General features: G+C 51.1%; 1 protein-coding gene across 1 annotated transcript; it reads right to left on the bottom strand.

Annotated features, from left to right (window-relative positions):
• Positions 1-1,026: 1,026 nt before the first annotated feature.
• Positions 1,027-12,092, bottom strand: GRM6 (glutamate metabotropic receptor 6). Its single transcript, XM_061149523.1, has 10 exons — positions 11,613-12,092; positions 10,263-10,479; positions 9,893-10,028; positions 9,154-9,308; positions 7,929-8,069; positions 7,623-7,823; positions 5,486-5,631; positions 4,775-5,398; positions 1,965-2,276; positions 1,027-1,230 (listed from the first exon to the last, which is right to left on the bottom strand). The coding sequence occupies exons 1-10, from the start codon at positions 12,090-12,092 to the stop codon at positions 1,027-1,029; spliced, it is 2,616 nt and encodes an 871-aa protein (XP_061005506.1).
• Positions 12,093-16,967: the final 4,875 nt, after the last annotated feature.

Genomic DNA, 16,967 nt, shown 5'->3' with positions numbered 1-16,967 from the left:
TTCTACCCCAGGGAAATAAAATTCCATAACTTAAACCAAACCTTTTGTTAAAAATAGATTACTGAAAAATGCATTTGACGTCCAAGTATTTTCCTTCCCATGCTTCATGCATGCCTTTCAAAGGCGATCTCCCAGTAAATATTGAGAGAGAACAGTTTGGATATTCATCCCAAGTTATCCACTTGGAATGAATCTTCACCATGGACACAACTCTGTCTGTAACTGGTCCCAACCTAGAACTTGAGAACAGGCATCAAAGGAGGGCAAACGCCACACTGATAGTTTATTCTCACAACACTGCCACCACACATGCATCTCATTTTCTTAAAGTTCAGGGTTCATTTAAGCGAATACACAAGGGAGGGGGAAGAAAAATAAGCTGTTCTCTAAGCATGACATCCCCCAGATCCTAGGAGAAAAGAGGTCAAGGAAAAGACTCTGACACAAATAACCTCACGGGAGCACCCCAGTTCCCTCTGTCCTGGGCAGGCCCATCTTCTCCCACAGGGCTCTCATGCAAGGCTCAATCCCTCTGTACCAGCAAAACATTTACCCAAGCCCAAGCTACGCAGTCCAAAATGCAGAGCCACAGAGCTCCTGTGGAAACTGCTCCTCTCCAGCTCCAACCCTGTATTTCATCCTGGAGTCTACACGTTCTCATAGGCTGCTCAGTCCCTAGATTCTGGAGGTTGATCAAGGTGGAGGAAATCCACTCACCCCGGGCCAAGCCCAAGGCTTCACCATGATCTCTGACTTCAAACCAGTGAATATAAGTTTAATCCCTCTCCAGAAGAGGATTCTCTTGGTGCCTGTTCTTGGCGAGAAGGAAGCATGAAGCCAAGACCCACAGAAGAACAGGGCTGAAATGTGTCATGTGGGTCCAGGCCAGTTCCATCCTGCTAGGCCTGGCCTTAGTGGACTCCCCACCCTGACTGCTCGCTGTAGACCTGGGCTCTTCACAGCTTCCATTACGAAGCAAGGACACAAAAGCAGCAGAGGAGGGGGAGCAAGCGTCCCATTCATCCTCTACTTGCTACTTGGGGCCTCTGTGTCCTCACCCTTGGTGGGGGCTGCCACTGTGGAGGTCGTCTTGAGGCTTCGCTTCCGCTTCTGCACGTTCTGCTCCGGGTGGAACAGGATGACGTAGGTCTTGGGTACATATAGCATGCCGAGGGACACTGACGCGCTCAGGCTTAAGGACACAGTCAGCGTCGTGGTTTGGATGTAGATCTAAGCCACAGAGGAAAGGACCAGGTGGACTCAGCCCAGTTCTCGCCCACCCTCTGCCCCCACACAGCCTGGAAGTGAGTCCATTTCAGTCAGCTGAATGGGAATGACCACACGATAAAGCAGAGTGGTATAAACAAAGGCCCCCATGGCAGGAAGAATTGGCTGTAACAGTGTGGCTCTGGTGTAGGCAGCAAGAAGGGAAAACAGCACATGACTGAGTGGGCAAGTGACCAAGGGAAGCAAGAGGTTTATTCACAGACAGCCACACCTAGGGCAACAGTCCATATGCCCAAAAAGGGCTACAGCATGTTAGCAAATGAATGAACATGTTCTCAAATATACAAATGAATGGATTAACACAACCTGCACAGAGGAACAAGTGGGCAAACAAAGGGATCATGAGGTGAATAAACGAGAGTTCCACTGAGCATATGAATAAATGAATGCATAGTGGTCAAACAAATGAACAAAAGATGGATTGGCAAAGATAAATATATGAAAAGGTAACTTAATAAAAAAATTTAATTGGTGGGTAGAAGCATAGATGAATAAATGAATGAATGAACAAAGGGAAAGGGAAGGAGAGAACAACCAGAGGGAAACTAGAAAGACAAATGAGTATATGAATGAATCAGCCAACCAAACAATCAATCATTCTTATGGGCCCAGCACTTAGAACAGTTGAGCCCCTCCAAGGACAAGCAGGAAATAAACGAGGTTGGGACCCAGATTACCTTTTCAGCTGATTGGGCAGTGCCAAAGAAGATAGGCACAAAAGCCAGCCAGATGATACAGGTGGTGTACATGGTGAAGCCAATGGGCTTGGCCTCATTGAAGGTCTCGGGCACGCCACGGGCCTTGATGGCATACACCGTGCATGTGACCATGAGCAAGAGGCTGTAGCCCAGGCAACCGATGAGGGACAGATCCGACATGTCGCACTTGAGCACGCCTCTGGCCTGTTCTGGGTCCACCGTCCGCTGCTCTTCATAGTCGATCACACTGTGCGGGGGCTGGGCCCCCAGCCAGGCCAACACTCCGACCACCTGCAGGAGGCAGCATGGTTATCAAGGACACACCCAGACTAACCCTCTACTGAGATCTCTGGCAGGGTAGGGTTGCTTCCAGGCTCCTGGCCTGTTGAGTGGAATGCTTGGGCCACTGAGAGGGCAGGGTTGTCCAGGAGGGCGCTGCCTGGGCAAAGGCCAGTGACGCAGGTAGGTGGGGAGGAGAAGCTGCAGTGGAAGTCTGTGCTGGGAACATCAGGGCTGACTGGATAAGGGGGCCTGGATGTCCTCTTCCTGTATTTCAACCATTACTGGTGCCATTTACTGAGCTACACAAGGTGGCAGAGGATGAGATGGTTAGATAGCATCTCTGACTCAACGGACATGAACTTTCAAGCTCGAGGAGATAGTGGAAGACAGGGAAGCCTGGCGTGCTGCAGTCCCTGGGGTCACAAAGAGTCAGACACGACTTAGTGACTGAACAACAACAAACAAGGGAAAGTGACTGCAGGCAGAGGCTCTGGAACTGTGACCCTGAACATACCCCTCCATCTACCAAATGGGAACCCTCATAATCTGTTGGAGGATGTGATGCAGCTTAGGGGAGGAGTCAGTGCATGTCCCATTAATTTAGCACAAGGCCCAGCAGAGATGCTCCTCTCCATGGAGGCAGTATCGTATCGTGTGTTCTGCGGACATGAAAACGCTAGCTGGATCTAATCTAACCATATGGGACACCTCATTCCTGAGGACCCCCTTCCTTCTCCAGATCCAAAGAACTGTTGAGCAAGACATCATGAAATCACATGGGAATGCATAGTGATACTCAAAACAGAGAGGTGCTGGGTGGAGAGTAGTATGAATATAAGCTTATGTTGGGCGGCCAGGGAGGTCAGGGCCCCAGCAAGGAGGAGACGGAGAATAAATTCCTTCACAGGGAAGGGAGACATGACCTTGAGGCAAGGGAAGCTGGGCAGTAGGAACTAAGACATCTGCATAAAGGTGGGGAAAGCTGTCCTATACGTTTGTGCAGGCCATTCACTGAATAAGAATGCTTGGTTTGGGAGGAATGAAGCTGAATCCTAGCCAACACTTCAGTGCAATGCTGTGCATCTGGAGCAGGGCTATGTGATCCTAGAGGAAAGAAAGTTTTTAAAGGAGTTTGTATATCCAGAAGGAGCACCTTTTTGTGATTCTCCTAAAAGCAGAAACTCCATGAACAAGGGACTAATAAAATAAAGCTCCACCCACTGTCTGGGAAGGAAGCATGGAGGCTCCTCTTATAACTCCTCTAAATGGGGGAGGAAGTTGCCCAATGCACCTCACTGAGTTTGCAGCCTAAGTAACTGACAGAAGAATTGGCATCCAGTACACATAATGAACTCCTATAAAATAACAGGAAGTGAGCAAAGCTCAGGAGCAGGTGCAGGCACATCACAGAAGACGAAGCTACAAAGGCCAGCTGCACTAGAAAGGAGAGACGAATTAAAACCCTGAGACATCCGTTCACATCCATTGTAATTGCTAAGTAACCTAGTGAAGGGGAAGGTGTGCACCTCTGAAAAGATTTGGGATTTCTAGAAAGGGAGGTATAAAGCAGGGAGTCCATAGGTAAGCCGGAGGAGAGCACTAAATGTAGCCTAAGCACCTCTATCCTGGGGTGAGGGGTGCCACAGGAGTTTCAGGCAGGAAGCAGTGAGGTGCCTTCCGAGGATGGGCGGGGCACTGAGATGCTGGCCCTGATGAAGGACACTCAAATCCATCTATATGCTGGAAGAGGGCAGCACCTTCCAGCTGTGGACAGTTGCATGGACTGAGGCACATGGGTGGGAAAGATGCAGAGCTAGGTAGGAAGAAGAGCTCTCCTGGAGTGGAGAAAGAGCTGTGTCCAAATGACTTGAGCCCTCCACTTGGCCCTGAGAATTGGGCTGACTCTGCAATGTCACACACACACCTGTCTCCTAGTACCCTTTACATAACATGGGAGCCATTTCCAACGTTCTATTACCATCTCAGAGGAAACCCAGAAGGAATTCTGCTTTTGCTGTACATATAGCATGAAATGCTGGCTATTTATGGAACTGGATGCTTCATTCCACAGCAATATCATCAGACCCTATGCCTCTCATCCGGTTTACCCAGTGACTGACTGGGCAGCAGGAACTCCCCTTATGGAAATAGATTCTCTGCTTGGGGGAAATTCATCAGGTATCTCTTTGCCCTGGGAGCCAAACTGTGGAACAACATGTTCAGTTTATGAAAATTATTTCACTGTTTTACAGAAAAATCACTGGACGCTTGCACTCCCCACCTTGCTGATTCATTTTCCTCCAAGGATGAAGCAGGAGGAAACAGCTGCTCCTAAGTGAGTTCTACTTACAAAAACAGTAGCACCCTAGCACCTGGGACTTTTTTTTTTTTTAAACATAGAGACCAAAATAGAAGAGTGACTCTGATCTTTAAAGTGGAGGTCAGTGCCCGTACCCTCAGCCCCAATCCCATCTGCCAGCCCGTCAACTTGGAGCCTGCGGACTCACCTGCACGGAAGTGAGGCTGAAGGTGATGACGAGCTGCGAAGTGGGGCTGATGAAGGGCGGAGGCGTGACCGAGCGCTTCCCCTGCTCAAAGATGCGGTAGATGCGGTTGGTCTTGGTGAGCAGGGCCGAGTAGCTGAGGGAGGTGCCGAGGCCGAGGAAGAGTCTGCGGGTGGCGCAGACCGCCGCTCCGGGCTCAGCCACCATGAGGAAGGTGATGGCATAGATGAGGAAGATGCCGGTAAGGAGGACGTAGCTGAGCTCACGGCCAGAGGCGCGGACGATGGGGGTGTTGTTGTGCCGCACGAAGGTGGCCACCACCGTGGTGGTGGCCATGATGCCCAGCACGGCCAAGAGGAGGGGCGGGGCCGCCCAGGGCGAGGACCAGGAGAGGCGGACCACCGGCGTGGGGCGGCAGCCCGTGTGGTTGCGCGTGGGCCTCATGTGCCCCGGGCAGGCCTCGCAAGTGAACTCGTCCACCTGGAAGCGGTACCCGTCGCAGGCCTCGCAGTGCCAACAGCAGGGGACGCCCTTCACCATCTTTTTCCGCTCCCCCGGCCCACAGGGGAGGCTGCACTGAGACTCGGGCACCTCTCGGGCGTCTCCTGACCACTGCAGGGCTTCCACCTGGGACAGGACACCGCGGCCTGTGACTCCGCCTCCAGGAAGGTGGGCCCGCCTCCCTGCGCCCAGAGCTCAGCCTGTGCCACTTACATCCAGCCTGAGGGTCTCCGCCCACTGGCCCACCGCCTGGTAGCTGCCACTGCCTGCACTGCCATTGGTCGCCTGGTACTGGAAGATGTCATATCGCCCAGGTGCGTCCCCATTCTCATTGAACATCACAGGGGTTCCTGCGCTGCCTGAAAGGAGAGCCTGTCATCCTCGCTGGTTCTCTAGCCCATCGAAGGCCAGGACAAAGGAGGAGCTTCGCTAGCAGGTGAAAAGGTGCTCAGTATCACCTATCATCAGGGAAACTGCAATCAAAACCCCAGTGAGATTCCTCCTCACACCTATGGCCACTGTCGAAACAATAGAAAGTAAGTGTTGGAAAGTATGGAGACACTGAAACCCTATACTCTACTGATGGGAATGTAAAATGACGCACTCACTATGGAAAATAGTATGGTGGTTCCTCAAGAAATTAAACGGAATAACCACATGACCCAGCAATTCCAATTCTAGGTATATACTCAAGAAAACTGAAAGCAGGGACTTGAAGAGATGTTTATACACTTCTTTGTTCACAGTAGCATTGTTCACAGTAGCAAAAACATGGAAGAAATGCAAGTGTCCATTGACAGATGAATGGATAAGCAAATTGTGGTCTATACATACAATGGAATATTATTCAGCCTTAAGGAGGAAGGAAATTCTGACATACTCTACAACATGGGTGAACCTTAAGAACATTATGGTAAGTGAAATAAGCCAGTCACAAAAAGACAAACACTGTGTGATTCCACTCATCTGAGTGGTCGAATCTGGACCACTTAGAGTGGTCAAATTAATATTGACAAAAGGTAGAATGGTGGTTGCCAGGGGCTGGGGGAGAGGGAAATGAGGCGTTAATGTTTAATGGGTGCAGAGTTTCGGTTTTGCACAATGAAGAGTTCTAGAGACGGATTGGACAAGTGACACCATTAAGCTGTACATTTAAAAATGGTTAAGACAATAAATCTTACTCTATGTGTCCATGTATGCTAAGTCGCTTCAGTCATGTCTGACTCTTTGCGACCCTATATGCTGTAGCCCACCAGGCTCCTCTGTCCACGGGATTTCCCAGGCAAGAATACTGGAGTGGGTTGCCATGCCCTCCTCCAGGGGATCTTCCTGACCCAGGGATCCAACCCACATCTCTCTCCTCTCCTGCACTGGTAGGCAGGTTCTTTACCACTAGTGTCACCTGGGAAGCCAACTCTTTGTGTATGTTACTACAATTAAAAAGAAACAAGAAAGCTTAGGTATCTAGGTAAGAGGAAGAGTTCAGACTTAGAAAGGTACTGATTTGAACAATAAGCCTTATTTCTTTTAGAAGCTTGTTCTACTACCTTGCAGAGCTAATCTGGAGTGATACTATGTCATGCTCTTTTATTTTATTTGTTTGTTTATTTAGCCTCACAGCATGTGGGATCTTAGTTCCCCAACCAGGGGTCATATCCATGGCCCCTGCAGTGAAAGCGAAGAGTCTTAACCACTGGACTACCAGGGAAGTCTTAAATCATGCTCTTTAACAGGGAGCTTAGCAGAGAGAAGATGCTCAACACTTGGTGGAAGAACAGTTTTTAATTTTCTAAAGGATAGTAATTGAACACGGTGTGAAGCTTTCCCCACAAACCACAGCTGAGTCTATCTGGGCCTTTTCAAAAACCCTTATTCCGAGCCCTGACCATGTATCAGGCCCTCCACTGGTATCAGGGGGACACGGATCCATACTTTGTGCTCAGGCGGCACAGGGCCTGACTGGGGAGGCATTTGGAAGCCTGAGACATGGAGTGGGACGCCTGTCCACAGTGCGGGCAGTGCCCTGAGAGACCAGACGATTCCAAACTCTCTGCAGTGGGGCGAAGAGCTGTGTGTGACCCTCTGAGAGGTCCAGGCAAAAAGGGTCACAAACAAGTTCTTCAGAACCTGGACTTTGCAGCCTGGGGCAGGGGGTGCCGAAGCCTGGGGAACAAGGAGTGTCAAAAACTGGTCCCCAGAACTTGGCTCAAGCCTCCAGCTCTCAGGCCCACGTGCTCCCACTGTCCCCTTCTGCTCTCCCATTCTTTCCATCCTGGGATGTCCCAGGTCCTGAGAACTCCAACCCAGCAGGCTTCCCCTCACTCACACAGGGGCTCTGGCTCCCACTCACCATTGAAGCGCACGGCTCGAATATATTGCAGCAGTGTCCGACCATCAGTGGGCTCCATTGCTGGGCACAGGCCTGTGTGCCCGGGGCAGAGAGCCTGGTGCATGCTGTGGAGGGCGTGGGCAATGGCGTACACAGCATCAATCACAAACTGCACCTTCCCTTCCTGCTCGTAGGCAGAGTCCCGGCCGATGCGTTCCTCACCTGTCCTAGGGATGCCCAGAGGAAGTGTGCCTGGCCCCCAGGTGCCCAACCTGGCTTCCCACCTCTCCCTCTCCACCCTCAACACCCACCCTGGGCAGCTCTCACCTGTGCATTTGCGGGTGGAATCGTCAGACTGGGTACCTGAGCTAGTCAGTTTGCAGTTAAAATTCTCTTCCCAGAACTCAGCAAACCAGATGTTTCGGCGGTTGTTCTCCAGGGATCGAGTCATGAAGTACTGGTCAAATCCTGAGAGAGAGGGAAGGAGGAAGGAGGGAAGGTACCCAAATGAGCCAGCCACAGCTCACCACTTGTGTCCCTTCACCACTTGCTGAGTTTACAGATGGGGATGCCCATGTGATCAATTTCTGGCCTTGCTGATGAGTTCAAAGTCATCTAGGGACTCTGCGGTAAATTTGCAAACTCAGAGCCTCACCACATAAAATAATTTTTTGCTGCCTTGTCTTTCCTGGTTAGGATGCCTCTGTGAAGATGGGTGGAGCTTCAGCTGCCACTTTGTGAATAAGACATCACAATCAAGAAGACATATAGCAACTACAGAGGATGGTGAAACAGAAGGGAGGACAGAGCTCAAGATTCTGAGAACATCATTGACTCATTGCCCCAAACATGAAGTTTTCCCTACTTTGATACCTCTTGTCTTGTGATGGGATACATTTATTGCTAAAACTACTCTCAGTCTAGTTCGTTGCCTACAACTGAATGCATTATAAGGGAAAGGAAGAGTGTAAGGGTGTGTGTGCCTCCAAGAGGCTGGGAGCCCCTGGAAGTCAGGGCTCAGTATTGACAAGAATCTGTACTTCATAAAAGAGCCCTGAAGTACCTCATCAAGGTGTCTTTAGTTTAGCCTTTGGGGAAATGAGCAATCCTAGTGTAAAGTGACCATCTTTTTTGCATTCTTCCAGATATTCACAGGTGGGATGGTGGAGGAGGGGTGGAGAGGCAGGCCTCATTAATTAATCAGTAGGACAGTAAGTCCCACATCCTTGTTTTCTCTCCCTCTCACACTCATCTTCAAATTAGAGTGCTTTGGCAGAACCCAAATGCAGGCACTGATTAAAACAAAACAAAACTAACAAACAAAACTTAACAATTCTTCACCCTGTACAGAGGTGTGTGCATTTCCTCATTTGCCAATTCATTTCAAACACTGTTTGGAGGGATGTGTTCATAGAATCTCAGGATTCTAGAATTCCCAGAAGGGACCCTGGGTCATGGTGCAATTTTATAGAAGGGGAAAATGAGCACCCCCAAGAGGGTGGGGAAGGGTAGATATGGGTGAGAGATACAGGGGCGGGCATCCCCCACTCACCATCAATGGAGGCCCTTTTGGGCAGGATGGTGATAGCTCCCACGGCCACATCCTCCAGGTTCAGAACGGGTGAGATCTTGGCTCCCCAGCTGTCTGAGCCAACCCACAGGAAGTGGCCAGTCAGGTTGGCCTGGCGTGCAGCCTCCAGAACCCTCCTGGTAAGAACAGGGAAGGGTGAGGATGCCCTGAAGTCCTCCTCCTGCTTAACCCTGGTCACTTGCCAGTCTTCGCTCGCCATCTATCCCATTCGGCACCGCTCAGCAGACCCTTGTTTATCAGGAAAAGTAGGATGTAGGCAGTTTAGGACTCCGGGTTTCTCAGGTAGTAAAAGGTCCAGCCAGGCTCTGACTCCAGACCTGCCCTCATGTTCTGTGCACCGCTTCATGCTGTCTTTAAGCAGGGCCTGCCTTCTCCTGCTGGGGTTCAGGCTGGGAGCCGTGCCTTCTGCTGATAACCTATTGCCCCGGGAGTTGTTCCCTGACAACTGTTACATGTGCCCACCAGTCTCTCCCCCACTGTTAATGATAGAAGTAGATATGTATTCTTACGTTTCTCTGGCTAGGCTTGGAGCATTTCTGGGGCCACCAGACACAGAGAGAAGAGTAGAAAAGGTATGTGGTGGCAGGAAGGCAAGAGGGGAAGGGAAGATGTGCATGGCTGGGATATGTGAGATGAGGCAGCAGGATCTTCAAGAAAAGCTACAGAAGAACACGGTGCCTGAACACGCCCTCTGTCCCACCTGATGTCATCCTCGTTGGCGAAGATGATGATGCCCCGGGCATTCGGTGTCTCCATGAGCCTCTTGATCACTTTATTGAATTCTCCTGGTTTTGGTTCCCTGGGAATCTTGATGGACTGGGCAATACAGACCCCCCCTGGGTGTCGGAGATGCCAAAGTCAGTCCTTCACCCACCAAGGCCACCGCCACACGTGACTGTGGCAGGAACTGAGTCTTCCAAAGGAAACGGTGCCTGCCCACAGGGAGCACCATCCAGGCTCCCCACTATAAACCCAGAGCCCCACCTCACAGCTTGCGCCCTGTCTGACGGCCACTCCATAGGCTCCTTCAGGCCTCAGACCACCTCCCTCTGCCCTGGGCCCAAGCTCACCAGCCTCTCGAGAGATCTGCACAAAAGCCTCAACCCCACTCTCGCCATAGTTGCCCTCAGAGGCCAGCGTGGACACGTAGTTCCATCCCAGTGCCCGCACTATGTCCACCATGGCCTGGGCCTGGTAGGAGTCAGGGGGCACCACGCGGGAGAAGAAGTCATAGCGTGTGGAGTCGCTGAGCTCCGGGGCCGTGGACGCGTAGCTGATCTGGGGGATCTAGAGTGAGGAAAGACACCGGGCTGTGGATGGAGGGTCAGTCACCCTAGGTAGGGAACGCAGTGAGGACCCAGGACCCAGGGATAGGGTGCTCGGGGCAGGTGGGAGCAGCCTCTCCACATGGAGAGGCTGGAACCTGCGGACAAAGACCTGCATTTTGTGAATGGGGCTAATGGAACATGAGATGCATGAGGGTCTAGGGGAGTGGGCATATAATTGCACACGGTGTGTCACCGGCAAAAGGGAACTAGGGGTTTACGTCCAGTCTGCAGCTGCCAGGCACTGGCTGCAGCATTCACCTGGGTAAGGGGACATCTGTCAGCCCCAGAGGGAGACATGTTTCCCCAGTTCACACAAAGGGGTGGTCTGCACAGGCGGGCATCAGCCCCAGGAGGGGCTGAGCAGGCAGGAGAGCAGGGGAGGGGCTGTTTGACTGAAGGTTGTGTCTGGTCTGATGGAGGGGCCTGTTTGGAACCAGGTTTATCCCAGTGCATTAGAGTGATTAATCATGGGGATGATGGCTGAGCTGATTCAGGAGGAAGGATGGGGGCAGGAAGTGTGAAAGGAGACTGGAGAATGGTAGTGGGAGAGGCTGGCAGAGCAGAGGGGCGAATCCCTCATGTTAAAGGAAGACACAAGCAAACGAGAACAAAACCAACACACACGCCAAAGGCAGCAAGGGGGAGCTGGTGCGAAGGTCCGAGTAGCGGAGGTTCTAGAAGCAGCAGGTTGGAACTGGTCCAGGGGAGACAGAGATGTCTGAAGCCAAAACAGGGAAAGCGTGGAGTGTGGAGAGTTATGGAAAGGGGAGGGGAAGAGCGAGAAGGAAAAGAGGGAAGGGAGAAGAGAGAGAACGAGGGAAAAATCAGAGAAAAGGAGGCAGAAGAAGGCCCATGGGCTACAGGGCAATTAATGGACGCCGTAGTTATCCCGGCACTCTAGACACTTTCATCCTCAGAACAACTTTCCCAGACAGGCTTGCGTCTGGCCCAGGGAGCAGGGCTTCTCGGCTAACTAGAGTGATTCTCGAAAGGAGACTAGCCCTCAGGCACCCGCAAGGAGACTAGACCTCAGGCACCCCCAAGGCAAAGACAAGGGAGACGCTGCACCCCGGGCGCGCCCCGGGCTCTCACCGCGAACAGGCGCAGCACGTTGGCGACCATGATGGAGACAGAGCTGGCCGAGGCGCCCACGACAGCCACCACGCGCTCCGGGGGCGCGGTGCGCAGCGGGGGGACCCCGCCGGGGCAGCGCACGGCAGCCTCTTCGCCGTCGCGGCCGCGGATCAGCGCCTGCACGAAGCTCAGCGCCTGCTCCAGCGCGTACGTGTCCCGCGAGCAGGTGTCGAGCAGCCGGGCGCCCAGGCGCACCCCGGGCAGCAGCTCGGGGTCGGCGTTCACGCGGTCCAGGGCGTACAGCATGGCCTCGAGCCGGTGCACGCCCTGCTCCTTCTTCAGCTGCCCGCACGCCCTGCCCGCCGCGCCGCGAGCGTGCACCGGGAACAGTCCGCCCAGCGTGAGGCCGCCCGCCAGGCGCACCGAGCCCGCGGCGCCCACCACTCCCGCCTGCGCCAGCGCCAGCAGCAGCGGCAGCAGCGCCGGGACCCCGGCCATCCGCTCGGCGGCTGCAGGAGGATGGGGCAGGGACGGGAACAGACGGGAGCACAGTCTGATCGTCGGGCAGAGGAAGGACCCGGGTCGGGGGAAAGAAGAGGGAGCCCCACAGTCCTTGGGGAGAGGGGAGGTGCGCAATATATAAATGTTGGCCGAGCCAGCTGGAAGAGAGGTGAGGCATCAATTCAGCCAGCCTGCCCGGGACACCTGGCTCACACCCTCTCAACCTCATCCCCCGGGTCCGCCCCGCCCGACCAGTCTCCAGCGCTCCAGTCCTGCCGATCCCCAGCGCACACCCAGGCCCCCTCTGAAGCCACACTCACCTCCGCCAGCCGCTGTCGGTCCAGTGACAGACGCAGAGGGCCCTGAGAGAGAGAGGATTTAAGGATTCTAGGGAAGGGATGAAAGGCCGCCCCGAGGGCGGAGACCCATCCTGAGCAAGGCCGGTGCGCAGGACTGACCCTCTCAACATCTGCTTTCCTTCCCTCTGCTACTCCTTGGGTCTGTTTCTTTCCCGTCTTTGGATGTGTGGCTGACACACACGTTTCTCTGGCTGCTGGCCTCTATTTCTGGCTTTCTCTACTGGTCCCTCTCCCTCCTCTCTTCTATCTCTCCTCCTGTCTCTGTCGATGTCTCTTTGTCTCATTGTCTCTCTCTGTCTCTTCCTCTTCCTCTCTTTCCTGGCCACCAGTGTCTTGGCTCAGGCTGCCTCAGGTACTTCCCAACTTTCTCTTTGCAAAACCCTGTAGTAAACCGATGACTGGAGTGAGAAGGGGACACAGGTTGAGCGAAGGGGAGTGCACCTGAACAGGAAGACGGTGATCAGGGCTGAGCCAGGTGGAGGCGAGAACAAGCAGACCTCTAATGGTAGCGAGGTCTCTGCTTATCACACACACACACACACACACACACACACACAGTCCTGCAAAGCAGAAACTTCTACCATCAGACCCTTTTTGCAGACAGGGAAATAGATCCCTCAAAGAGTCAAATGACTCAGTCAAGGCCACACAGTTGCCATGTGTCAGCATCAGGATTGGTACCCAGGTTGGTGTGAAAGGACTAGCCTTCACTGCCTTTGATGGAGGGAGGGGACAGGGCAGATTTGCTGTGCCGTTCCCACCCCCCTCTCTCATATATGAAGGTAGAATCCTAAGGAGTTACTCTCCTGGTGGTTCATAAAGCCTTCTTGGCTCTGGGGTCTGAAGCAGTGACATGCCATGTGAGGGTCTTTGTATCTGAATTTCCTCATCTCATGTTTTGGGCCAAGGTGATGGGGATTGGCCAAAAATATTTCTACCACTATCCCCAACTGAGGCCCTGGATTTGCCTTTATGACACTAGTGCATCCTGGAGACAGGTGGTGAGCTCCCAGCCCTAGGGATTAGCAAGTTCTAAGGGGGCGGGGGGGAGGGACTGAGCTAAGGCAGGCTGAGCTGGTTTGGGCTCCATTAGAGGGTGGATTAGTGCAGCCGTGGGGATTTGGGTAAAGCTGTCAGAGGAGCAAGCAAAAGCCATGTCATTCTTCTCTCTTCTCTCCCCACATAGAAGGGCCCTGAATATCTCTGTTTTCAGAGCCATCCAGGCACCTGTGCCTGGCAGAGTTGGGAGGTCCAGCTTGATCTGTTGGACCAAGGTTGGTAAGGATGGGGCACTTAACTGGTGCTAGGTCCCAAACTTGACGTTGCAAAAGTCTGTATGAACTGGGCATTTGAGGTGGTAGGGCGCTGCTGCTGGGCTCACACAATCCCTCAGAGCCCTCCCCTGCTCCGGACAAGTCAGGCAGGGCCACAGCTGACATCACAAAACAGTCTTCTGACTCATAGGATGAAAGCACCCCATTGGTTCCTTGAGTGTAGGATGAACGAACAACGAGCTGGGGCAATAGCCCTCACTGCGGTGCATGAGGGAAGCAAGTGACTGACCAGGAAAGGGAGAGAAGTAGGTGGGTCCCTGGCCAGGGAAGAAATGGCTCTGAGAGTGGAAAGAGGGGCATCATGGGTGGGGCACCTGGGAGGAGGGATTAGCCATCCCTGCAAATGTGAGGGCCAGGACCAGGGCTGAGCAGGTCAGAGGAAGGCAGAAACCAAGGCTTTGACTTTGGACACAGGAAAGCCAAGAATTTCATTTGAGATTTGAGAGGATAGGTCAAGCTCCTGGTTAGATTCAGTAAAGGGAGAAGTTTAATATACCACAGTTTTAAATTTTCGTTTTAGTGTTTTGAATACCAGTGTCTAGACTTCATATAGTTCTCTTCTGGGACTTACAGGAAGTGTCCAGAGTAGTAATTAAATAATTACAATGAGTGTTGAAAGCTTGCATTTTATTGTGTGATGTGTGTGTGTGTGTGTGTGTGTGTGTGTGTGTGTGTGTGTGTATTGCTAGTGCTAAGTTGTTTCTTTCACGTCTGACTCTTTGTGATCCTATGGACCATAGCCTGCCAGGCTCCTCTGTCCATGAGACTCTCCAGGCAAGCATACTGGAGTGGGTTGCCATTTCCTTCTCCAGGGATTCTTCCCTATCCAGGGATTGAACCTGGGCCTCTTACTCTCCTGCACTGGCAGTCAGGTTCTTTACCACTGGAACCACCTGGGAAGCCTCACGACACTCTATGAAGCCCACATCAGTATCACCCCACAGTACAGATGTACACTGAGGAGCAGAGAGGTCGGGAGCTAACTTACTCAGGACTACATAGACACGAGGCAATGGAGTTGGGGTAGTGAAGCCAAGTCAGGCTGAACTCTGAATTAGGCTATGCATTGTGCTACACAGATGAGTCAGTACACGTAGATCTTTCTAACTATACATTTGTGCCCCTACCCCATGACCCTGCTCCCAATGTAATGATGTAATCGTGACAGAAAGGGAAGAGAGTGTTACAGAAATTACCATTTGTTTATCTTGAACATGTGGTTTTTTGGTTCCTGGGGAATTCCAACTCTGGAATGCCTTTGGAAGCAAGAGTCTCTCACCACATTTGTTAAGTTCCTAGAGCTGCCAGAACAAAGTACCACAGATTTAGTAGCTTACCCAACATATTTATTATTTTGCAGTTCTGGAACCTGGAAGTCTGAAGTCAAGGTGTCGGCAGGGTTAGACCTATTCAGGGGAGGATATGTTCAGCTGTCTTCTCCCTGTGTAAAGGCACCAAAAAGACACCAGTCTTATTGGAACAGGGCCCACCCTAATGACCTCATTTCACCCTGGTTGACTCTATAACAATTCTATTTTCAAATAAAGTCAACATTCTGAGATACTGGAGACTAGGATTTCAGTACATTTCAGTACATGAATTTCTGGGTAAGGAGACACAAATCAGCCCAGTTTTTCAGCCCACACCTTGAAAACCTTTGCAAATGAACTTTCACCCAAGTCTGCCAGCCCTTTGCTTTGGAACAAGAATAACTGATAACATGAGTCATAACATGATAACTGAGTCATGAGGTGAGTGGAGGCAGCTTGAGCCAAGGCTTTGGCATGTGGACTCAGTAATATTACTCAGGTGTGAAATAGCCTTGAGAACGTGTGTTCATTTTAAAGGAACTATTTGCCAAATAGCGGGATATTCATTAGGAGATACTGCCTAATTTTTGTTGTTTTTAATGGCAAACCTTTAACCAGAGTATACATTTTCTTCAAAATTAGAGAAATCAAGCTGAGGAAAGACATAGAATGAATCTCAGGGAAGGTTTCCCAGACACAGTATAGAACAGCAGTCAGAAAAATTTTTGTTGGTTAATGGAACTTAGATTTAATGGAATTTTCTCCATAATACACAGTACCAAGGTATGATCATAGCAAAACACTTTTTTTAAGAGCCATATGGTAGGCCAAATAATTCACTCCTCACCCCCATCTGTCCAAGCCCTAATCCCCAAGACCTGTGAATGTTACCTTATATGGCAAAGGGGACCTTGCAGATGTGATTAAATTAAGGATTTGTGATGGAGAGATGATCCTAGATTATCCTGGTGGGCCCCATGTATTCATAAGGGTCCTTACAAGAGAAAAGATGATGTGACAATGGAAGCAAAGAGAGACTTAAAGATGCTAAGTGCTGGCTTTGAAGATGTAGATAGGAGCCACAAGCCAAGGAATGCAACCCTAAAACCTGGAACAGATGAGAAAATGGATTGTCTCCTAGAGTCTCCTGAGGGAACTGGTGCCTTGACTTTTATCCAGTGAAACTGATTCTAGAACTTTATAGGAGGAGAGATTTGTGTTGTTTTTAATGACTAAGTTTGTGGCAATTTGTTGCAGTAGCAATAGAAAACTAGTGCAGGTCAGGTAGTAAATATTTTAGGCTTTGCAGACCATACAGTTTCTATCTCAAGTGTTCAACTCTGCTAATGTGAATAATCACAGACAGTTCCCAGAGTCAGCCTCAGGTGCATGGCCAGGAATGCAAACAAGGCGCTAGCTGGTTGTGAGAATGGGACATCCCTTCTCAGTATTAATTTAGGTCAGGAACCCCAACTAGTAGACCTAATTTGGGTTCTGGAGGGCCAGCTGGAGCTAAGAGAGAGAGAAAGAAAGTGAGTGAGGAAAGTGGCACTGCAGAGCTTTGGATAAAAGAATTTTTTTTGATAAATAATGTGGAAAAATTGTGTGTCCAGGTACATAGAATCAATTCCAGATGCATTATTGACCTAAATGGGAAATGCAAACTGATAAAGCAGGTAAAAGATTATATATGAGAGTATTTTATCACCTTAGGGAAAGACATTGTAAAATAAACATGAAAAGTGATAACCATGATAACTCCAGGTGGCGCTGATGGTAAAGAACCCACCTGCCAATGCAGGAGACATAAGAAATGGGTTCAATCCCTGGGGTGGGAAGATCCCCTGGAGAAGGAAATGGCAGTATTCT

This window comes from Dama dama, chromosome 9 (genome assembly GCF_033118175.1).
Source record: "Dama dama isolate Ldn47 chromosome 9, ASM3311817v1, whole genome shotgun sequence".
In the NCBI taxonomy this organism is placed as follows: Eukaryota; Metazoa; Chordata; class Mammalia; order Artiodactyla; family Cervidae; genus Dama; species Dama dama.
This window is presented reverse-complemented; position numbering and strand designations above follow the sequence as displayed.